Here is a 24467-nt window from a genome sequence, read left to right on the forward strand (position 1 = left end):
TTTTCTGAATTTTTTTATACTGCTTATTGTTGAGGGCAAGGTTAAAATATCGTTCTCCGGTTCAGAAAAATACAGTTCGATCATGAGTTTGATGTTCATGAATAAAAGGCTAGAGACATATTTAAAAGAAAATTAAAGACTATGAAACCCATGACCGGAAAAAGCTAGGGACTCATGTGAAAGCCCTCTGACATCATTACCCTGATATTAAGATATCTCTCTTCACGCTGTTTCGATTGACTTGACTCAACCATCTCATTTATTATCGTTTCAGAGTTCAATCTACTGCAAGCCACAGCGTCGGCCCCTCCTTCCGATCCCTCGGAGTCAAGGGAAGCACCCTCTTCGCTTCTCTTTGCCCCCTTCTGTCATCAATGATAACAACCACAGGGACTCACTCCTTCACGACTCATTCAAGATCCCAAGTTCCTCCCTTGTTCGCTTCCTTTTCAAGAGTCCACTCTATATATACGGATACAGTATTGATATCAGTTTCATTGTCTCTCACTAAATTTGTCCTCAAATCCAAGTGGGGGAGATCAGGAGATCAGATTCCTGAATTGGGTTGTTCACTGATCAAGTAGACAGTCTTCTGTTGGTGATCAGCCGCAACCCACTATGCCTTCTTCTTCCCCTTCCTCTAGGAGTGAGCCGCAGGCTCAAGGAGTTGCACCAAGGAAGCTGGAGTTGCAGGGTCCAAGGCCTGCGCCTCTCAAGGTGAGCAAGGACTCCCATGGCATCAGGAAGCCGCCGATGCCACCGAAGCACCGGTCGCCGGTCATCATCTACCTGCGCTCACCGAAGATCATTCACACCAAGGCTCATGAATTCATGGCCCTCGTGCAGCGGCTCACCGGTAAGTCCCCAAGGGCCGCATCGCCTAATGCATCGCTACCACCATTAGTACCATCAGTTCCTGCGGCGGCCAGGACGACGCCGGTGACGGCGATGGCGCCGGCGGCTTATTCCCCTCTTTTCGCACCTTCCCCACTTGATCATGGAGCTCAGCTGGGCATGGATGTATCTCGAGAACAGGTGATGGATCTCGAGAAGTTTCTCAGTGATGATATCATCATAGACTCGAAGCCTATGATGCATCCCAACGGCATACTATCGCCGCCACCTTCGTTTCTCTCTCAGCCTTCTCCTAGCTTCTTTCTGCCATCGCCGAAGACAAGCCTGCAGAGTCCCAACTTGTTCGAGCTCAGTCCTCTTCTTTACACGCCGAGCCACCGAGACGCACTGTTTCTGTCACCCTTTCAGCGATCGATTGGATCAACGCCCTTGAGCTCCGGCCATGCCTCCTCCTTCATGGAATCTTTCACCCTGTCAGACTTGTTCAGGCTCCAGTGAGAGGGCATTTTTCATAGGTCAACAGCACAATTGTTTGACGATTCCAAGTTGGGATTATACAAAGTCCTACCAGTAGATCATACTTTTCAGGAGAAATTACTTTTCTTCCAAGTTCGTCTTAATTATAGATGAGATGTGTATGCACATCTGGTCTGCAATTGTAGGCAAGGTCGGTCTTTGTATGACCTCATACTGCAGTATATAACTCTCCCTTTCTCTCTCATTTGAAGTTGTTTACTTGTTCCTTATAATATTTAATAAATTTATGTAAATAGATTTTAGTTCAAGGAGGACGTGGTTGTTGGGTAGTTGTTTCTGTAATGATTTTTTAATATCACTGCTTTTAAATGGTAGCGATTAGCTGTTCTATGAATATTCAAATTGTTCAAATCCCCAGGAGGATGTCTGAATGACGACTACATGATCTCCTGTTTCAAGAAGAGATTGTTCTCCAAGAACAGTGCCTTGTTCCTATGTGCTCTCATCAAACAATGAGTACTAAGAACACATAAAAAGTGTTTCAGATGAACACTTCAATCTATTTGTTCCTGGCGTTCCATTTCTCGGCATGAAGCACCTGGAACAGAACTTGTACTCTTGGAATCGGTGTTCTCCAGCAACGAATGAAGGCTGCTTGATGGGGAGGGACACCTATGATGGACACATCGTTCTGTGGCATCAACTCCACACGAATTTTATGGTCACAGAACAGGTGTTCCTGCATACAAATTTTGAACGGTTCCATTGTTCTCTTGTACATTTTACTTCATGCACAAGCATGTGAGTGTCTTGAGAACGCTAATCGGCTCAGGGGCCTTGTCTAGGGTAGCTCAGGTGCCAAACAAGATCCAGATCCAACTATCTCCCATTGCATGTACTTTTATTAGAAAATCAGATGCATGCAGCTGGATCTTGGGTAATGGAACTGTGACTGAAAGTTTGGCGGCAATGAGCAAAGGTACCAATGGATCCAGATCCAACTGTGTATTTGATGATTGGATGCAATTTTACTGCAGTACAACTTGGTTTTGACGCTCAGATCTTTGGGTGAGCAGGAGGTTAACAAACAACCCCCTGCTCCAAAAAAAATCTAAAACCCCCACAACTCATTGTCTCCGGACTTTGGGGCTGCATCGGGACTTGAGTGTCATGATCTCACTTTTAACGGTGCTAGGAAGTAGCATCTATGTGAATCGGCAATGTTCGTTTCGGCTTGACCAACTATATGGTAGCATCTATGTGAATGGAACCGGCAATGTTCGTTTCGGCTTGACCAACTATATGATACGCCTTTGGAAGCTTTGATGCTCAAATCTTGACTGATTAATTAATCAATGGATTTTTTTCTCTTTCCCATGGGTTATACCACCATCTGATAGCTGGTTCGGATCAGTGGATTGCATTAATGTAGGAGAGCCGATATTATACAGACCAGACCAACAATTGCAAATATATATTGAACCCTGGAACTAATTTCTTTAACTCAAAAATCTTAAGCCTAGCCACTTTTGCTTGGATCATGAGATCAAGTACAGCTCAGAGAAACTTGAGTATACTTTTTCTAATGGTTTACATGTCTTCCAAGCTGCACCTGCTCGTCAAAATGAATATGGGTCTGGGTTAGTTGATCCAGACTCGACTCGTTTGCACCTAGTCATGCTTGTTAACACATGCAGGAAGTCTCCTCTTGTTACACTTTCTAACGCCCTCTTTACTTTCTCTCCCTTGTATTTGCAAAAGATTCAGATAATGTACCTAAAAAATAATTTAGCAATGACAATATATATATATATATATATATATATATATATATATATATATATATATATATATATATATATATATATATATATATATATATATATATATATATATATATATATATATATATATATATATATATATATATCCAACTTCCAATATTATTAAAAACACACCCAAGTTTTTCATGCCATTAAGTGGCCCGGAGAAAAACCAAGAAGCTTCACATGATTTCTTCTTTGTGAAGAAGCTCTCTTTTTTCCTTCTTTCCTTTTAGAGAGAGGCTGACGTCTTGACGATCGAGTTGAGATTAGAAACCAAAAAAAATGAAAGTAGGTGAGAGAAATGCAAAGTCCACACCAATTGACTTGATATTTCTTTGTCTCACTCTTTTTCAACAACTTTTATTTTTTGGTTTGACAAGATTCATGCATGATTCATAGATACAAGACAACAAATAAAGGAATATCAATCTGGAAGCTTATCATTCTCAAATTCTATTATTTCCTTCTCTAGCCATTTTTGGGCCATTGCATTGACAAATTGTACCTATCAAAAGTACCATACTTTTTCAGTCAGCTTGGGGCTGGGCCATGTTCCGGTTATTGGGATATTGGAGGCTTTTTTAGAATTTGAAGGCTTAATTCTCGACGAGGTATCCTATAGCGCAACTGAGCAGCAAGGCAGTTCACATTTAAGAGTTCGAGGTTTGAATCCTATAGCTATAGTTATGTTCCTATGCATTATTCCTTGCGACTGCAAATGAGGTCAAGCACAAGACTTGAGTTGAATGGTGTATTGTAGATCTAATGAGGCCTAGGGACGTCAACATATCCAATTTGAATCGGATATCCGACCGAACCGATCCGAAAAAATCAGATATGAAAAAAGTTTTATTCGATTAAGAAATCGGAACAGCTTCAGATTTAATAAATGGCATCCGATTGGATTCGTATTCGGATATACATAAATATATGATCGGATTCAGATATGGGTTTGGATTGGATTCAATTTTAGACAAATATCATGTATCTAATGCTATTAAAATTTGAAAATTAGGAAAATTCGGTTCAAAATTCGGATTCAGATTGGACATAAATATAAAATTTGGATCTGATTCGGATTGTAAAATCAGATTTTGGATTTGGATTTGGATATAACTTTTCTTTAGTCGGATTTGAATCTAAATTTGAATCTGTGAATGTCTATAAAAAACAGATATGATTAAGGGTATATGCGATCCGTTGACATCACTAACTAGGATCCGACTTCAATGTAGCTTTTGTTTTATTTAGTTGTCATGGATCTGACCTGCTTGAAATTATAGATCTTAACTGACCCAGGTGTACCTGGCTTCATCGTAGTCTCATTCTCATTAAAGTTGGCACAGTCTGTACAACATTTTAACAACAGTAGTAACAGTGATATTTATACTGTTTGTACTAGAAAAATGACGAGAGCAATCACATGCTCACCAGTTTGACTTGGTGCAGCATCAGCCTGATCTGTGTGAAACAATTAGTGAACTGCATTTATTCGGGTGAGCAGGAGGCTAATTCTACCAGTCGAGTAAAAGTCAAAGTCTTCTCGCTTAGCCTCATCCCTCTAAATCTGCCACTCGAGTAAAAGTCTAAGTCTTCTCCCTTAACCTCATCCCTCCAAGGTCTAGGGCTGCTTTTGGTGTTTCAAGGTGACGTCACCTGCTATACGTCAATTTGCATATCAGCGGATCTCTTCTCACCCTCACCCCTCCCTCACCTTTTTACAGCACAAAAAAAGTCACGGCAGAGACAGCGGCCTACCAACCCTCGGTATATCGTTGCACCAATTACTTGTACAGTATATTATGACGTATCGAAGTAGATTGCCTGCTTATGCAATATAGCCTTCTTAAATTTTATCGTTCTTGTTCTCTAGGGCAGGTTTGGATAGAGGGAAAGTGAAGGAAAAAGAGGAAATGGGTAGTCAACTTTGTATGTGGTTAGTTAATTAAGAAAAGGGAAAAAGAAAAAGAAACATGTTTGATTGTAGGGGCAAGAAAAGAAAATGAATGAAAAGAAAATGGTAACGTAAATTCAATCCTTGCAAAATTTGAAGGATTGGGATGGACTCTACTAATCAAAGGCATTTCCTCTTGCGGAGTGATCGCTGGATTTTTTTTTCTCCTTTCCATTCAAACAAGTTTTATAATCATCTCTTTACCTTCCTTTCATTTATTCTTCTTCCCATTCCATTCCAAATGTTCCAAACACGATATGTATCAAGAAAACTCAAGATGAGCATGTACGAGAGCGTCTCTAAGAAAGGTTTGATTATTTTAAGTAGCTGCAGTTAGGGTTGCAAATGGGTAGAGCTCACTTACCAAGGCGAATCTGATACCTTGAGTTAGACATAACAACAGATATACCCATTTCGTGTTTTCTCACGAAATCCTTGATACGTACGTCCTGTGTAAATATATGTGTGTTTGTTATATGTATTGTCAAGTCATTTTTTTGTCTAAGATCTACCAATCTTCAAAATGGAGTGGGTGGTCGTTAAAAGAAAAGCGGAGAGAGAGAGAGAAAGTAGGTATAGATGAAAGCCAACGTATCGTTTCAGAATTGCTGGAGAATTTATTGAATAAGCACGGATGCCCCCGTCATGTACCAATTTGGTTTTGCGTAATGATCATATTAATATTATAAGGGAAGAAGTTATTTTCTGTGGTCATGTTCATGGTTACTCAATGCCCCTACATCTCTCTCTCACTTTCTCCCTCTCTTTCACTCTCTCTCTAAGACAAAGTGGCGTGTTATATGCAGGTGCTTAGCTTGATTCTTGGAGTGTGCTCTCCAGATGGTATTAAAGAACGTGGATTTGGAATGAGATTTGCTATTGAAGCTAATATGGCCGTCTTTACTTCTCTCTCTCTCTCTCTCTCTCTATATATATATATATATATATATATATCTATATATATATATATATATATACTTTGGGGAAACGTTTCCCTTTTGCTTTTTGGTTTTGTGTTTATTTTGAAGGTGTTATTATGGATGTAAGTCAAATTCGTGGACCGCAAATTGCAAGTTTTTCAACATAATTGTTTTCTAGATTTGGTATAACTTTTCTTTCTTAGACAACCGATGATATGCTTGTGAACACGATTGTTCCGTCAACTATCAAACTGAAAAGTGAACGGTTGGTACCTGATATTGGATACTTCATTGAGGAGATGTTAAACCTAGAGGCGTTTGGTAATAGGTTCGCGGCATTATTTGGAACGTAGTGTTCCAGGAATGTATTCCAATTTTTTAGTGGCGAACAAAAATATTTATAGTCCATCTTCACCACCGCTGAACCCAAATCTGACTTGGCCACAAAAGATGAGCCTTCGGACCACGTCCTTGAAAAGAACAACATAGTCAGTTTTCCCCTGGGACTGAAGTTAATTAACTAAATGGATTTCGTCTCACCAACGTAAACAGATGGCCGATTGGATGCTGCAAAGTGACCTTGCAGCCAAAGGATTTTTATGCAACAATGAAGGATTGATTATCAGATTAATACTCATCATGCATTTGTTACATGGAGATTTGAAAGAAACAGTTTACATTTGAAAGAAACAGTTTACATAAGGTGGCCTGAATGTGCCCAACAAAAATTAATCTGTAAGCTTAATAAATCTTTGCATGAATCGTTGGGATTCAAATCGTTCTGATTTTCCTATGGTAATGAAGTGAAATCTAAAACTATGCAAATGGTAGATTATTGCAAGTGGTTACTGGAGACTAGTCGATCTACTCATCCATCGAAGCAAGACCTGATCAGAATTGCTTTTAATCTTGAGGATGTTTCTGCAGAATCCTCAATGCCCTTATACGGATGTGGCAGTTAGGATCATAAGATATTTTTAAAAGCAAATCCGGCTCAAGGTATCTGATTCTCAAACTTCCTCTATGCTCATCATTAGTGTGCCTTTCACAACTTAGACAGGCCAATATACCGAAAGACATAAAGTTTGTTAGAGGATATCATACCTTCTTCCTCCTTTATTGAAGCGTAAGTTGATCTACAGCAAATTGTGAAATAGTATATTGTAGTTACTTCAAGATCCAAATGCCAAAGTACCAAGTTCAGCTCACTTATTTTGTGATAAGGCTGTACAACAACAGACATACAGGCATTGATTACCACTTTGGTGGAAGAGAAAAATGAGCAGATATCAGATGAACACCCCCACCCGCCTCCTCGGCCCCTGAATTGATGCGACTTAGACGCTCTCATCCAGTACAGATACAGTCCTAATTGTTGTGTGAATACACCCACTCCAATTCAAAGATTAATTAGTGAATGAGTTGTCCATACCAAACCTACAATGTTCGATCCTAATATCAGCTCACAGATCTCACGAAATCACTTGGGAAAGAGCAGCTTAATATGCTTGCAGGCAAAATAGGCATCCAAGATCCATATGCTTCAGTTGGCAAATGAGCTTGCCATATATGGTTCTTGATATGATAAGGCAAAGGGATATTCTTGCATGTGATTGATCAGATTTCAGATTTTTTATTTATTTCACACCATTTACTTTGATATTTGGTATCTCCTGCATTCACTGAAGCAGGAGGTCCGTACAATGCCCTGTATAAATGTGTCTCAACGTTCCTTCGTTGTTGAACCACTCTTCTTCTCTGCTGCAAATTTCATGGTAGAGATGGCATAAAAGCTGTAATTGATGAAGCACAACGCCTGAACAATGAAAATGGCACAGGATGCATTTGATATTTCATTCGACCTCTCAACAATGGATGTTGATGAAGCATCCTGTTGCTTGACTATGCATACTTTGCGATGGACCTTGCAAGCAATGTTACTTATTTTTCTTTCCAGACACCATTTCTTCAAGCAGCCAAACATAATATTTACTATTTAAACCAATCCAGCAAAATTAAGCCAACGTCCTGAACCACCGTAGTAGGCTAAGCAGGCCTGCATCCAGCACTGGAGATCTTTTCTCAAGTCCTAAGAATGAAAATGACAGAAAAGTGATCATATCAGGCACGTTCATTTCCAGCTAAAAGATCCTATAGTGCTCTACAATCAGAAGCAACATGCTTGAACAAATTGATATTTTTGTTCTGGGTTACAAATCCACAATTAAGCAAAGGAAAGTAGCCCAAAATGCTTGTCAGCAAAAATCTTAATTACGATGATGCATGCAATCAATACCAAAAGCATACCAATGTCAGCAGCCACACGATGTGCGCACATTATCCCAGAAAATGCTACAGATATTACCCCTTGTCCAGGAAAGCAGCTATCTCCAACACAGTAAAGCCCTTCTACAGCCTACATTTTGAGGAAGCATAGGTTTCTCAAATTTTTGACAATGCAGTTGTCAACTGACAATATAAACCTAAAAATGGTCATGTTTTGCTCTTCTAGGTCACCAAACTTACTGTCGTATTGAAAGGCATCCCCAACAGGCCTCTAGGAGTCCTCCGAGGCATTGGACCATAGGTGCCATCATCACGAGCCAGATACCTCCTATGTGTTTTTGGTGTGCCAATCTGCCATGCATGTGTATCATGTGATGTCATAGACAAATATAAATGTTAAAAGTTTGAGGAGAAAAAGGCAGTACTTTCTGATGTCATAATAATGCTTGCTGTTTGTCAGAACCATGTTTTACCAGCATGTTACTAAGATAAGGCACTAAGAAGCTTTTCATACAACGTCATCTTCAATTAACCATTTGGAGAGAAGTCATATCTCTTGTTTTATCTGCTCTGTCTCTTTTCTTAATTCCATAGTAGTTGTTTATGTAACAAACAAACAAAAAGAACTGACTAGAGAATGTCACAAAATGATCTGTGCATGTATGGCATCAACTGTGCACAAGTAGAGACATGTTCACATGATACATGTGCAAGAGAATAGGAGAAAGAGGCACCAATGGCTTGGACAAGAAAAAGATGTAGGTGATACGAGAAAGACAAGTCAACATTATTTGTCATTTGCAGCAGGAAGGATGAAGACAACGACCCAAGGAAGATGGGATAAGGCTCCTTGTAGGTGGAAGTTGTTTATAATCCTATCAACACTCAGAAATAAAATGATAGGATACAGTGGCTCAAGTAACTTTTCAACCACAAGCAAGAGGCTAATGCCAGCTAGGAGAAACAAATCTATTACCTCTTTAAAAACTATGGATTGCTTTAGGCCTGGAAAGAGTTTATTTTCAAGTCGTCCAATGATTTTGTCTCCTATAACCTCCTTTTTTGCTTCATACTCAGTCGGTGAAAGGCCCTGGTCCAATTGAGATATTGTTATAATCAACACAAGAAATATGGACACAGTCATTAAAGTAAGACAGTTTAAAAAACAGTTTATTTTAGCCACCAAAAAATTATATGAAACACCTTCCAGTCTTCTATAGAAGACGTGGTGAAGATATGAAGAATATGACACCCATCTGGGGCTAATGATGGATCAAGAACAGTTGGGATACTCAAAAATATGCTTCCATATGGCTCCTCCAAGTTGGTCCAGTCATCCTGCTAAGTCAGAATCAGATAGCTTTTAGAAATTTCCTTAGTTTTAGATTGTTTCAAAATTTTATGTTCTTGCATAACCAACAACATTTTAATAACCTCGAGGATAAAGTTATGGCATTCTGTGCCCGGTGGCAAGACATCTGCCTTGACTCCCAAGTGAATGGACAGGAACGAAGGTGCCTTAACATAAACCTTCTGGAAGTTTTGTTCTTCTTTTGGAAGATCAGTAGCTTTCAAAAGTTTCCCTGTACCAGGTCACAAGCAATATATAAACTTTCAGGACTGGTACCTCTAAAGATACATATGTTTAAAGAAGCTTTTGGAACATGGCAGGAAGAGAAAATGGTTCCATGACTATGTTCACAATTTTTTACTACTACATCATCTCATGCAAAATCTAGAAATGGAAAAGTTGAGATTCTTGAGATGGTTATAATGAGTACAGCTGTATGAAAGACCTTCCAATATGTTTGCCTTTCCATGAATCATCTTAGCATGATCAATAACATCTCTCTCTTTCTCTCTCTCTTGCTTATACATCACATTTTGGATCCAGTTTTTCAGATCCCTTTCCTTAGGATCCACAAACCACGGATAACATGGATAAAGAAGATGGTGGTGGAACAGTCCCAGTTGGGATTATATATATATATACATATATAGCCAAATGTTCCTGGATGGCTAAAGATTTAAAAAGTGTGGCTAAATGTACCATAAAACGCTGCTAACAACACTATAAGCCTTTGCTATACCATAAACTATGGCTCCTGCTTCTATTGCATGGTATCTAGCCAACTGATTTCAATTCCTCTCTCTCATTCTCACTCTCACTCTCTTTCTCTCTGTATCTATATGTATATATGTATATATATATATAATTCTCTGATTCATACTTTTACAGAAATAAAGTAATCATTTTCTAGCCCATCATGTTTTGATGCATCAAGATTCAAGAGCTGCCGATTTTTTTAGCTTTGATTTTCCTTCTTACACATTAAAATAATGTGATTCGAAACATGTTATTTGCTCACTAAACTGTGTAGAACTGTAGATCACACCTATCAAATTATTATGAACACTTTTTCATTTAATTGGATGATTTTAAGGCCAGGAATACCGAAGCACATCATCCAATCTCTGGGTATGTATATTGTGTGTATATATCTAAGTCTGTTATAGGGTTCAAACTCTGCATTCCCCTTCATTATGATAAACTGACCTAAAAAATTGCTTGAAAAATGCTACTATCACGAAAAATGCTACTATCACCTCTAAAGATGCAAAGAATGAAAATGAAATGAATATCAGGGTTAGGGATGTAAACAGCTCAGATTCAACTTGGATCCACTGTCACCCAATTTGACTTAATTGACCCTTTTTAATCAATGGACTTTCACTTAGTATTCAGACATGAATTCCTGAAACCAAATCCAAATCCAACAAGGGTATGCTCCAAACACTACATGCACTCACATTGGATCTTTATTGGATCCCATTTCAGATTCAGTCACCTAAAGCGTATCAAGTCCAAATCTGATTGGGACTCTGATCCATTCTGCTTTACCAAATCCAATTAAATGGTTCCAATTTCAGGATAGTACTTGGATCTTACCAACCAGTTGACATCCCTAATCAGGTTAAGCAGAGCTTCTGAATGTCAAGAAATAAACCTGACAAACCAATTCCTTTTAAGAATATGAAAGACATTTAAACGAACTAAAGGATATTAGCACATTTAAGTTCTAAAGTTACCAAAAGTGTCCCATCTAGTTGCATTTGATATTACTGTCTTAGCAAAGAACTTTCTCCCATCTGATAGATGGACTCCTACCTGCAATGAATAAAGAAATCTATTTTCAGTAACACATACTGCATGCCTCTCCTAATTCATAGCTAAGTCGGAGAAACAAAAACTCACAGCTTTTCCATTATCAAGAATGACACTTGTTACGTTTGCTTTATATTGTATTTCACTGCCTTTGTCAACTAGACCCTTAGCCAGTGCTTTTGCTATTTCCCCCACACCACCAACTGGATAGTTAATCCCTCCAAAGTGCCGATCGCATAAAACCTGTTGGCATATGAATACAGCATTCAGAAAAGAATAAATCAAAAACTTGCTTTAAGTGATGTTCAGAAGAAAAATAAAATTATTTAACAAATATTCCAAAGAATAGTTCTGAGTGCTAACCATGCTTGCATTGATCATTGGTGTTTGCAGAGCATTGACAGTGCTCACTATGAAACACTGCAGGACATGTACAAGTTCCATTATCTTTACATTCAGTAATTTCTTGTGCAAGTTGCAATCTTTACAGTAGACAACGTACTAATGAAAGCATCAAACCTCAACATCAATAAAAGACAATAACCGTGGATCCTTTATGAACTTTCGAGCTATATCTCCCGCATTCTGGGGCAAAAAATATGCTGAAAAAGCATCCAAACATACTTATTAGTTACTAATTGACAGCCCAATCCTTCGCTTTATTGTTTATTAAGATGACCTGTCCACAATATAAAATAGTAAAATCAAATGATTGAAAATATTCAATTATAAAATTCATGCCACAAACTAAAGATCTCATTTTCTCAATGCAAGTCTTAAAATGTAAAGAATCAGACCACACATATACTATAATTACCAAGAGTTAAGCACTCAAAGGGCTTCTTAAAGAATTGTCCGAAAAGGTAAATTGGCTCCTCAAGTGATTTTAGCTCTAGGGAGTTCAGAGCATTGAAGATCTACAAATAAGATAAAGAATTGCTAAGTAATTGATTTTTAAGAAAAGAAATTTCAGCAACAGCATGTAACAAACCTTCCAGCATTCACCATAAAATTTGTTGATTCCTTCTTTTTCATGAGGAAAATGGTTTGTGAGTTCTGCAATGAAGTCGCCAAACTCTCTATGTGCACGAACCGAGAGACCATCTGGTAAATGAAAATGCACAGTGGTCGGATCTGGTATTACCTGCAGTTTGCACCCAACAGCTTCCAGCGCTTGTGTAATTAGATTTAGGTTTCCCTGTGTCCATGTACATGATGAGAAGTTAGAAAGCAATTATTGCTTGGAAAAAACCATACATTCTTCACACCCTTCCTCCTGAGAAGGAAAATTCCATAATTTGGAAGTTGGAAGCAAAGAGTTTCTCTGCAAAGGGAGAACAACACAAACATGGAAAGAAGAAAATAAGAGTACAGAGCACCCTAAAACTGATAGATTTTATGAGGACTGAATCAGTGAATTGTTTTTCTGTTTAATAAAATGAGATTTCCAACTTTTCAATCCTATATGTTCCTACTGCTGCTTGCCTCAAGGCACGAACCATGAAAGGTATTAAAAACTAACAGCTTTGTTTGCCTCCTCCAATTTATTTATTGCCATTAACTCATCTAGACAATAGTGCAGTCTGACCATGTCCGCCCATCTGGATCAGTTTGAAGATCATTTTGGAAGTGATCAGCCACCACTAACTCGAGACTTAAAGTAAGTGAAGGCAAGGGGTAGGATTGTACAATGAGATGCAAAGAAATTTGTCCACTTCCTCAATTCGCCCCTTAGTTCGTCTTCTCAACGTGTTGCCATATAACATGTTTATATAACTCAGGAAAATTTGATTTGAGAAACCATAGGCATAGTTACGGCAACACTGAAGAAACTCCGTGCTCTTAAACATTATTTAAGTAAACATGAGCGACCGAGTGGGTGAGTATGAGTGTGTAAGAGAGAGAGAGAGGTATCAATGCGATAAGATTGTTACTTTCCAACATATTTTGCTAAAATTTCACATATTTAAAACCTCAAAATTTTCCCAGTTTTCCCCATTTAAAGATGTAAGCTTTTCATTCATCCAAGAAAAGTTCATCGAAGTATTCCCAATATTATACTTGTGACACTACCAGTATCGAAAGCTCTTTTACCAATCCAATATCCATTCTTCAAGTCTCGACAAGTAGTTTCCAACACACACTAAGAATTACTATCGCTACTGAATACGCAATAGATGAATTATTGGTAAAATTCAGTGCCCAATCTGTAGCTGGATCAGCCACCACAAGTAAAAGAATGCATAAATTTGTCACGAATTCAGTTATTATGAAAATTGAATGACTAAATTCCACTTAAATTTCAGCAAATGATGAATGAAGAATCCATTCTTTTTTGCTCCAAAAACTGAAAGTAAAGAAAGACCCGACAGTTATACCTTATCGCTAAAACCAAACATCACAGAAGACCCGACGTCGAACGTGTAGCCATCCCTCTGGTAATACCCCGAGCTCCCTCCCGGGATTACGTACTTCTCCAGCACTAACACCTTAGCTCCCTTCACCGCTAGCTGCGTCGCGGCGACGAGGCCGCCGATTCCCGACCCGATTACGATGGCGTCGTACTCTCCGTCCTTAACCCCCGACCCCACCGCAGGCGCCACAGCCTTTTCCCCGACGACGCTCAGTGCCTTCGATTCCACGTGAAGGCCCCTCCTCACCTTCCTCCAGAAGAACGCCTGTTTCCCATTTCTCTCGGTGACGGGTTGGCAGGTTAGGATTCCGGCGCCGGCTACCAAAGGGAGTTTTATCCCTAAATTTCGGCAAGACGGAAGGACGCCGGAGACGGAGGACGGGAGGGAATGGGACATTTTTGGAATTACGAGCTCTGTAGAGGGACTGAGATAGAAAATGGAGGGAAGCGCTGGATGGGCTAAGGATGACGACGACAACCACAACAAAATGCCGTTAACCATCCCTCCTCCTACGGGTCGGATACGATTTTGATTGCATAAATTGTGATCCGGTCTAAAACAAAAAGCTATTTTGTTCATCAATTATAGTGTTTTAGCAGACTCAGAATCTGATTTTAGTTTCATTCTATGTTTTTCATCGTAAATGATCCCATTGAATGGCATTGCAAGGGGGTGAAAAGTTTGGAAGAAATTGTTTAACGTAACCAAAATTACAAATTTTCCTTTTATTTATATCATAGATAAAATACTAACTATGCGAGTTCAAATTTATCTAGATGTTGCCGATGATTAAAAATTAAAAAACTGTTGTAGTATTATTAAAAACAGTTAACCCCAAAGCATTAGAGATGGTTTAATTATGATGTAATAACAGTTTATAGTGTTTTGAGTAATAGTTTAAGGTACTTTCAGCAACTTATTTTAATTTTTAACTATCTATCATTCCCTAATTCTTCATAGATTTAAATTTTAATTCGTTTGATGCAAGATGTTGTCAGATGGTCAAAAAATAAATATATTACACTAAAAACAGTTGTCATAAGAGCATTAGAGACATTAAATGATGCAGCATAATTGTTCATGGTGCACACTAGAGTACCCGGCCCGATAATATATCGGACCAGTTCAGGTCGGCTCGACGGAACTCGATTCGATTCGATAAATTTTAATTATTATTTATATTTTATTACTAATATATATTTTATTATTAAAATATTTTTTATATTAAAAAATTTATTTTATATTTTTTTATTTTAACCGAACCTGCAGACCTACTAAATATGGGAACAGAACATCATTCCACTAGTCGATTGATGACGGGTTTCCAACGTGTTGGTGCACCTGTAATCCTGTACTACCTACGCTCATGGATCATAGCGTGAGAATCATATGCATGATAATGCTATCAAAATCGGGCTTTGGATCCAATCAAACAACTAATAAGTTTTAAATTTGATTGCTAAAGTTTATATTACAAATTTTGCCAGCCCATAATATAAAATCAAGATAAAAATAATTTAAAACAATAAGAAACATGGCACCATGAAATCGACCCATATTAAATCAAATCGTCTTGCCAATCTGGATGACATTGGTTATATTAAATACAATTTAATATATAAGATGGTTATTAGAGGGGCATTTGATGTTTTTGAAATTTTGATTCAAAATGAAAATGCTAGAATCATAATTCCTTCTCAAACTAAAATGAAATCAAAATTCCAGGTCTCATTTTTTTTAATTCTGAAAACAAAATGCCTTGTTTGTTTAATAGTTTCAATTTCTGAAAATTTGAGCATTTTTATTCTAAAATTCCATGATTCTGGGTATATTTGATTCACTTGGAATCAATAGACTCTTAGAACTATTGTTCTCATTTTTTAAAAATGAGAATTATGTTTATGAAACAAAAAATTTTAATCCTACAATTATAAGCTCGTGAAATTGTGATTCCAAAATTCTCAAACTTTTTTTATCTCTCTTTGGGGCAGAAGGCATAATAGCTTTAATTAATGAATTCTACAATTTTAATTCCTTTTTCATCAAACGAGTTATTTTTCATTCTGGAATCAAATTTTCATAACTAAGCAAAATTGGAACTGTGATTTTCATGACAATTTCAATTTGATGTGAAATTTTGAACAATGAAAAAAATCAAAATTTCAAAGCATCAAACGCCCGGCCTTATAGTCACAAATGTTTCTTGGATTTAGGTAGTTTTGGTCCTTGTATCATATAGATCTCAAAGCAAAGTTCATGACCCGATCTTCTTCTAATGGGACTTGTTCACCCTGGATCCGGTCGATGAAAAATTATGTTTGAAAAGCCCAAAGTTGATCTCGTAAACCCAACTCCTTACCGAGTCCAATTTGAGGACCATGTAGCTCAAGTCCCAGATCCAAACTGGCTGACCCAAATCCAGATAACAAAATTACCCGGTGCAGGTCTGAAGCGGAGCAGATGGGATCCGGAGATATCGGGTAAGCTTGAACGCATCGGATTCAGAACCGTTTTGTCAGTATCATTTCATCTGCAACGCAGAGCCTAGATGGGTTTATATTGTTTATTGCCTAAAATTCAATTTAAACTATTTTCCATTACTTTTAAAATATAAAAAATAAAAAATACCATAGTAAGTCACAATACATATTTGGGTCGATATCATACCAACATCAAGTGTTTTCAAGAAGGTGTTTGATTAACTTTGGATTTAAAATCTCTGAATCCGATGTGTGACTTATGTGTTGTGCTTTTATTGATATGAAAAATATTGATAGATAGTTTAACAAACTAAAGATCTTTAATCCCACTTTAAGAACTACGTTTGAGATTTTTATTTTATTTTTTGGCTAACAAATTAGTTTATATATATATATATATATCGAGATCGGATATCGACAACGTTGGTCAAACGTGGATGTTGATGGAGAAGTGGAAATGGGGAGGAAGGAAGAAGAAGGAGAGGAAGAGCATCGTCGTTCTTGACTTCTTTTCTGGAGTTGCACTTCGTTTACCGGTCGTCCACGGTCCACCGATGGCCCCTCTTCTCTCTCTCTCCCCCTCATATAAAATGGGAAGAAAGAGAGAAGGATCCGCACCCACCCTCGCATAACCAAAAGGGAAGGAATCCCCATCCCCAACTCCTTCACGTTTTCCTTTTTCCTCTTTCTCTTTCTTGTCTGTCTGTCTGTCTCTCGCTTTCGATCTCAACTGCGTAGTTGAGTTGGTTAGGATTGATTCATATTCTTCTCCATTATTGAATTACGAGAGACGCTGACTGAGTAAGGAGAGGAGAGGAGAAGAGGACCACCCACTCGATTGCTCTCTCTCTTTTTTCTCGTTTCAGAGAAAGGGAAGCAAGGAGAGGAGAAACAGGGAGGAACCGTTCTGTTGGGTGGTTTTGTGGGGAGGGCACGATGTTTAACGGAATGATGGATCCGGAGATCATGAAAATGGCTCAGGAACAACTGAGCAGGATGCCTCCTGGTGAATTGGCTAAACTCCAACAGCAGGTTTTGATTTCGTCTCTTCCTTTTCTTCTTTCCTTGTTTCTTTCTCCTCTTTCTTTTAATTTTTCCTGATCTCTGATGATCCGGCTAAGCGAGCGTTGAATGGTCGTGATCTTTTTTCTTTGTGAAGGACGATTTTCTGACGCTTTTCTGTTGTTCAGGCGTTGATGGGTCTCGAATTGTGTCGGAAACTTGATTTTGCATCCAATTGCACCTTGTTAATATGGGATTTTGGCGAATTTTGTGAGGGTTTTTTATCGTCGCTTGTGAGTTCGGGATTTGGGGCTCTTGATTGATCGATTTTAGCTTTTGAATGTGCTCGATTTTGAAGGTCTAACTGACTGTTGTCGTTGCGATCTCGTTTTCTCTGGTAGAGGTGGTTGACAGCAATTGGCCCTTTTCTTGTGGGTTGTGAGGGGAATTTGAGTTTTTCAGGGCATTGAGCATCAAAGTCAATGCTATGTCTACCCTTTTGGTGGCATTGAACTATGAACTCCGAACTTTTATGGTTTCTGGAGATGCATACTGTTTGTCTAAGGTTCTTTAATAATGTCTTCCAACTTTAGATCCTGTGGCCTGCAGAGTGCTCTCATCAATTCCTTAGTGGGTAGATACTGTTGCACATTTACCGAATTTGATCGATCTTTCCATGAAAATTGCACTCAGGGAGGGTGCCATCAAGCCGTTGACGGAGAATCTAATTTTACGAAATTAAACTTCGACGTTAAAATACACTCCCAATAATAAAATAATGGTTCATTGGTAGGAGTGATGTTCGAGGAAATTAGTTCTAATCGATCATAATTCTGCCAACCATATCATTTGAACTTGGAAACAGTTCTAACTCAAAAGTTTTGATAACTTGAAGCCATCTTCCTCATGATGTACACACTAGAACATTCACACTGAAGGGACAAATCACAAATCTGCTTCTATCTATGTAATGTATGCACACACTTCCACGTTCATTTTCTTAAAAAGAACATACGTAAATGTGGGGTCTTCTCTAGATTGCTGTTACATGATTTTGATTTTGTTTTTGTTCACTCAAGTGCGGGAAAATGAGTGTTCTATTTTGTATTAGGGAAGATGATCTTCCTTTGCTTATACCTTCCTCTGGCATTTGTAGTTGATGTCCAATCCAGAGCTTGTGAAGCTAGCGACTGAAGGGATGAAGAACATGAGACCGGACGATGTCAGAAATGCTGCCGAGCAGCTAAAATATGCACGCAGTGAGGATATGGCAGACATGGCTGAGAAGATTGCTAAGGCTACACCTGAAGAGATTGCAGCTATGCGTACTCAAGCTGATGCACAGATCACTTATGAACTGAATGCATGTGAAATGTTAAAGAAGCAGGTTATTTTTTTATTATAGCTATTCTCTTTTGGATCTAGACTGAATTCTGTTTCATTTTTTAGATTTATGTGGTAGCATATACTGCAACGCTTTGTTTTTTGTCCTAAGAACTATTCTCACACTGACACTAAAGATCCAATTTTGCTTTCCATGTTTGATTATGACGTTTTGTGCTTGATGGGAGTGGTCAGGTGAACTGTTGCCACAGTCCCTTGGAATATCTACTGTTTAGTATTCTGAATTCTTAATGTGTTAGGTGTCCTCATTGATACTCATGCTGCCTTTGTTTCTTGGCAGGGAAATGACCTTCATGGCCATGGGAAGTATAGAGATGCTGCACAGAAGTACTTGCATGTATGTATAATACATTAATTTGAGTTTTCTTTCTCCATTTTCCCATCCTGGTATGGTGAAGGGTACAAAACTGTGTGGACATGCATCCGTTACATACACATATATTGTTTTAAAAGTTCTGCAGACTGATGAGCTTAATGGTTTTCTTATTGGACATCTACTATGTAGGCAAAGGAAAACCTGAAGAAGGTTCCTGTTTCACAAGGCAAAAAACTCCAATTGGCATGCTCACTTAACCTGATGTCATGCTTTTTGAAGATGAAGCAGTATGAAGATTGTGTCAAGGAAGGTACAGAGGTATGTAGTTGGGACCCTTTTTTCCCATCATTTGTGATTAAATGAAGTATAAGTCTGTCATTTCAACTGTATGTGATCTTTTTCACCATTACATTTTGAAGTTCGGGTTGATAACGTTTCTTTTTTCCCATGTTATCTAAGTCTTGTCACAGATCTAGGTCTTTCAATTATATGTAACTTTTCTTATGAATATAGGTCACTGTTCTTTTCTATGTTCAGGTGTTACAGTATGACACACAGAATGCGAAGGCTTTGTATCGGAGGGGTCAGGCTTACAAGGAACTTGGAAACATAAAAGTAAGATGGAAATCTCCTTCTCTTTCTCTCTCTCTCTCATGCGCATACACATGCTCAATATTTAGTCCCCAACGGTACCTTTATTATCACCTTAGGTTGACTTGCATTTGTTGTGACAATAATGGGTGTTCCATCAGGCCTGAATCACAATTTGGATAATTAAGTAATATGTGTGTGTTACTCACATTATCTGACATTGCACATTATCTGAGGCCTAAATTTTAATAGCAAACTGCATACAACACTTGTGTAGACCTTTTATCCATCTAGCTAGAACCAGGTGCTTCCCAACTTCTTGAAATTTTCAAACTGCAAAGTTTTGAAAATCTCGATGGTCTCCCACCCTCCCCCATGCTCTGAAAATTTTAATATTCTCAGGGCCCCACCACCTACGTAGGTTTGTTGGACTCGTCAACTAACTCATCATTTAATTGGTAAACCCTCTCTCTCTTAAGTCTTAACGGCAACTTCAAGCATTGGCATCAAGCTGATGAAACAATTTAATAGCAATCATCTAAAAAATGTTGGGATTGACAAGAAGAATTTCTCATTACAGTATCATTATATTTCTGTCCAGAAGTTACTTTTGAAGTTTCAATTTGCATTCAAATCCTGCATGTTTTCTTGAGGACAAGAACTTTTCACTGATAAAAAGACTCATAGTGCTATGATAAGATTGATATTGGCAACTTCATCCATGAGACGATATACAATGCAGAAGTATGAAAACTTGGGTCATCCTGTGATGTCATAAGTCAAAAGGACAAAACCCAACCAAAAAAAAAAAAAAATTGTTGATGCATCGTTACTTGATCAGGACTCATTTTGTCTTATTTTGAAATGCAAAAACAGGCTGCTGTTTCTGATTTGAGCAAGGCAAGTACTATCTCCCCTGATGATGAGACCATCACAGATGTACTAAGGTACATATTAGACGAACTTGTTAGGTATATATGTTGATGTTCAGGTGATAGAATATCTCTAAGAAATTCTGCGAATTTATGCAGGCAGACCAAGGAACTGCTGAAAGAACATGAAGAGCCTCGTACATCTGGTATGGATTTCCATATTTCATGTTTTCCTGTTTGTCAAGTCAGTGTTCTTTTTTTTTTTTAAATACATAAGTTTTCTTGAAGCACAAGAGGTTGTCTTCAGAATTTCCAAGTGACCTGAAGCATTGCTTCTCTTAACAGGAGTGGTAATTGAAGAAATCATAGAAGAGACAGAATCTTCAACATCTGATATCCAGGAGAATCATCCTCCCAAAGAGTACTCCGTCTTACAACCTGAGGATACTGCTGAAAAATCTCAAGTGCATAACAGATCTGTTGGCAATGATAGTAGTGGTTTCAATGTAGATGCTCAACGGTTACAGGAACTCAAAGACAATCCCGAAGCGATCAGGTCGGTTCTACCTCAAATCTGTTCCCCAGTCCTCTCATTGGAACTTTTAGACTTTATATCATGGTTTTAGTATCATTACTCTGAAGTGCTCTGTTGATTGATCTCCACAAATGGTTGCTCTTGATCCAATCATTTGTATTTGGTCCATGTTTTAGACTTTATTTCATGGTTTTGAGTTTGACATCATTACTCGGAAGGCACAGAACTCCAGAAATGGTTGCCGTTGGTCAAACCATTTGTACTGGGCAGGGTAGGAGCCTTTGTCTTATTGTCTGAAAACATTTTCTGTACACATGGCACACAATCAATTTGATCATGCATGAGAATTTATAACGTATCTCTTATCATATTACTGACAATAAGTTAAGTACATAAAATTGACCTTATACTTCTTTTGTCCTTTCTCTATGACTATCATTTCTATGTGGATGCAAGGGGATGATCTTTTTGGAAACGATTAATATGGTTCTGAATGGGAAAATATTGTGAAGTGTCATATCATTGGTTAAGGAATTTTTTTGCATGTATCCATAAAAAAAAAATTAATTATGCGCAATCTATTGCTTTTCTCATTTGAGGCAGTTAAACGATGCACAGATTTCAGGTTGGAACTTAATCATTGAAAGCTTTCATAGTGATTGGGATTGGTGAATAAATGTGTTCTTAGGTCAGCTTAGCCTTGAATTCTGTTATGAAATGTGTGTGTCTCCGGGTGAGTGTATACTGTATATGCATGCATGCACATGCAAGCTTGCATGTGGTGCCTATGAATGTCAGATGATCAGTATTGCCTTTTTAAAGTTGCTTGTGAGTTCCTTTCATCCCTTTTGATCTGTAGCATCTAAAAGTTTCGTAAGAGGCATTTTTCAGTTGATAAAGCAGGTGAAGAAGCCTGGTATGGTAAATTGACAAATCATCTAGTAGGATGTTCACATTTTGTATGTTATAGAAATTATGGAAGTTTATGAAACTAAGAAAGAATGAAATAATGCGAGAAAACTTGATTAGATTATGACATATGATAAAACATGGTTATAAGTTTCCAGTGCCCAAAGCTAGCTGAATTATATACCTGTCATATTCTGATAGAACACAAGTCATGAAAATGCCCATGATATATTTCTAAAAATGTCATTTTTGAATTTAACATCCATGTTCAGATTTAATTTCTGTATGAAGCTTGTAAGAAGCCATATGGTAGCCAAGGTAAAGCTGGGGATTCATTTAATGAACAGATAATTACAAAAGGCTTAATGTGTTTCAACTTTCAAGTACTACTGATACTATTAGTTGGTTTATAGAACATGATGGAAGATGGCATAGATGATCGTGCTGTACTGAACAGATATTGGATCCTCAAAGCAAGTCCTAAAAAAAGACTTAAAAGAACTTCTGTGACGCGTATGTTTCAAACATTTAGTATCATCCAAGAGGTCCTACAGGAGTCCATCTTTTCAAAAACTTACCGGCTAGATGTTTCCTTTTCTGGATGTCATGTAACTCACTTTTCCTCATCAATAATGTGGTTCTGAAATATAGTTGGTTTATAGAACATGATGGAAGATGGCATAGATGATCGTTCTGTACTGAACAGATATTGGATCCTCAAAGCAAGTCCTAAAAAAAGACTTAAAAGAACTTCTGTGACGCGTATGTTTCAAACATTTAGTATCATCCAAGAGGTCCTACAGGAGTCCATCTTTTCAAAAACTTACCGGCTAGATGTTTCCTTTTCTGGATGTCATGTAACTCACTTTTCCTCATCAATAATGTGGTTCTGAAATATAATAGTTGCTTCCCTTTGTGATAAAATTTTATTCTACTTCTACCCTCTTATATGAGCTGTATTCTTCCAGATCATTTCATACCTTTCTTGCCAATGCAAACCCTGATGCCTTGGCTGCTCTTGGTGGTCCGGGGATGGCACCTGAAATGGTAAAAACCATGTCAAATATGGTTAGCAAGATGTCAGCAGAAGAACTTCAGAAAATGCTCGAAGTTGCATCATCTTTGAATGGGACAAACCCTCTTTTCAGGCCAAGTACTTCAGCTGCGACGGAATCTCAAACTTCAGTAGCTGCTCCTTCTGTCAGAGACAACCGTGAAGCAAGTACCAGCAGCTCTCGAAGCACATTTATGGGCTCAGAGATGCCTCCATCTTATAATCCAACCGGAGATGTGCAAGAACAGATGAGAAACCAGATGAGAGATCCAGCCATGAGACAGGTGAAGATTTGTCATTTTATTTATCATCTGTATTTGGTTCCAGCTTTTTTACTGACACGGTTCTTATGACTGGGGCAATGGTCTTCACTTAGATTTTCACTCAGAGCTTTCTGGATTCTGTGGTTCATAGATTTACTCTTCTCTAGCCTAATAGTTTCTTACATTTTTTGGCTGTTGCTGGACAAACTTTCCAGATGTTCGCATCAATGATTAAAAATATGAACCCAGAAATGATGGCAAACATGAGCGAGCAGTCTGGCTTTAAACTTTCAAAGGAGGATGCTGTAAAAGCTCAACAAGCAATGTCTTCGCTATCTCCTGATGATTTAGAAAGAATGGTAGCTCCCTTTACTCTATTAGCTTCTAGTGATCTCTAGATGTTGTTTTTGTCACCTTACGGCATCCCAGTGGTGTAATCATCTTCTAAAATGTCTGCTTGTTCTTCTGCAGATGCGCTGGGCAGACAAGATACAGAATGTTGCAGAAGGAGCTCGGAAGACAAAGAACTGGCTCCTCGGAAGGAAAGGGTTGATTCTTGCAATCGCCATGCTCATCTTGGCCGTCATCCTTCACTGGATGGGCTACATTGGTGGTTAAACGGTATCCCAACTTGGTTGTCACTCTGGTCCTTTTCCTGTGTGTCAAGGCATGCGTCTCTACCTTCTGCTAACCTACAACAAGCAGCTGCCACGAAAGGACTAGACACGAGAAAGCTGAGGACTATTCGGTGCAAAGATTATGTCATATAAAAGTTGCTTTCTTTCTTTTCCTGGTTTGGTTCCTCGATGGTTGGAGGCAAGTCTTACAATTCGAGGGAAAATGAGAGTTGATTCTTTTAAAAGGAATTCTTTTGGTTTAGATTGTCTAGTTTTGCAAGATCAGTTGCCGCTAAGGCAAGAGAAGGGAACTTTTTCGTATGAGTATTATTTTGCATGGCATTAACATATTGAGGTACAGAGCACGACAGCCGATGCAATCTAAAACTGACACATTCCCGACTGATAGCACACGGGTGTGACATATCGGTGACCAACTTGCCTAAAAATAGATGCATTAAAATATAACATCTGTTATATTGTTTTATGAATCTGTTCTTATTTTTCAAGATAGATTTGTGGATTC

General features: G+C 38.2%; 3 protein-coding genes across 3 annotated transcripts; 2 read left to right on the forward strand and 1 right to left on the reverse strand.

Moving 5' to 3' along the window:
• Positions 1-353: 353 nt before the first annotated feature.
• Positions 354-1640, forward strand: LOC116264974 (protein MKS1-like). Its single transcript, XM_031645464.2, has one exon. It carries the CDS (start codon positions 619-621, stop codon positions 1351-1353), a length of 735 nt encoding a protein of 244 aa, XP_031501324.1. The 5' UTR covers positions 354-618; the 3' UTR covers positions 1354-1640.
• Positions 1641-7642: 6002 nt separating this feature from the next.
• On the reverse strand, positions 7643-14378 carry LOC116254200 (prolycopene isomerase, chloroplastic). Its single transcript, XM_031629404.2, has 13 exons — positions 13863-14378; positions 12476-12682; positions 12302-12401; positions 12004-12086; positions 11848-11904; positions 11575-11727; positions 11409-11487; positions 9753-9901; positions 9522-9656; positions 9295-9408; positions 8559-8669; positions 8340-8448; positions 7643-8121 (listed from the first exon to the last, which is right to left on the reverse strand). Exons 1-13 carry the CDS (start codon positions 14292-14294, stop codon positions 8048-8050), a joined length of 1803 nt encoding a protein of 600 aa, XP_031485264.1. The 5' UTR covers positions 14295-14378; the 3' UTR covers positions 7643-8047.
• Positions 14379-16797: 2419 nt separating this feature from the next.
• Positions 16798-24271, forward strand: LOC116254207 (outer envelope protein 61). Its single transcript, XM_031629417.2, has 11 exons — positions 16798-17410; positions 18537-18767; positions 19065-19121; positions 19290-19418; positions 19638-19715; positions 20568-20638; positions 20723-20769; positions 20909-21119; positions 22976-23345; positions 23540-23683; positions 23796-24271. Exons 1-11 carry the CDS (start codon positions 17315-17317, stop codon positions 23940-23942), a joined length of 1581 nt encoding a protein of 526 aa, XP_031485277.1. The 5' UTR covers positions 16798-17314; the 3' UTR covers positions 23943-24271.
• The last annotated feature ends 196 nt before the right edge of the window (positions 24272-24467 follow it).

The sequence above is a fragment of the Nymphaea colorata genome, chromosome 1 (assembly GCF_008831285.2).
Source record: "Nymphaea colorata isolate Beijing-Zhang1983 chromosome 1, ASM883128v2, whole genome shotgun sequence".
NCBI lineage: Eukaryota > Viridiplantae > Streptophyta > Magnoliopsida > Nymphaeales > Nymphaeaceae > Nymphaea > Nymphaea colorata.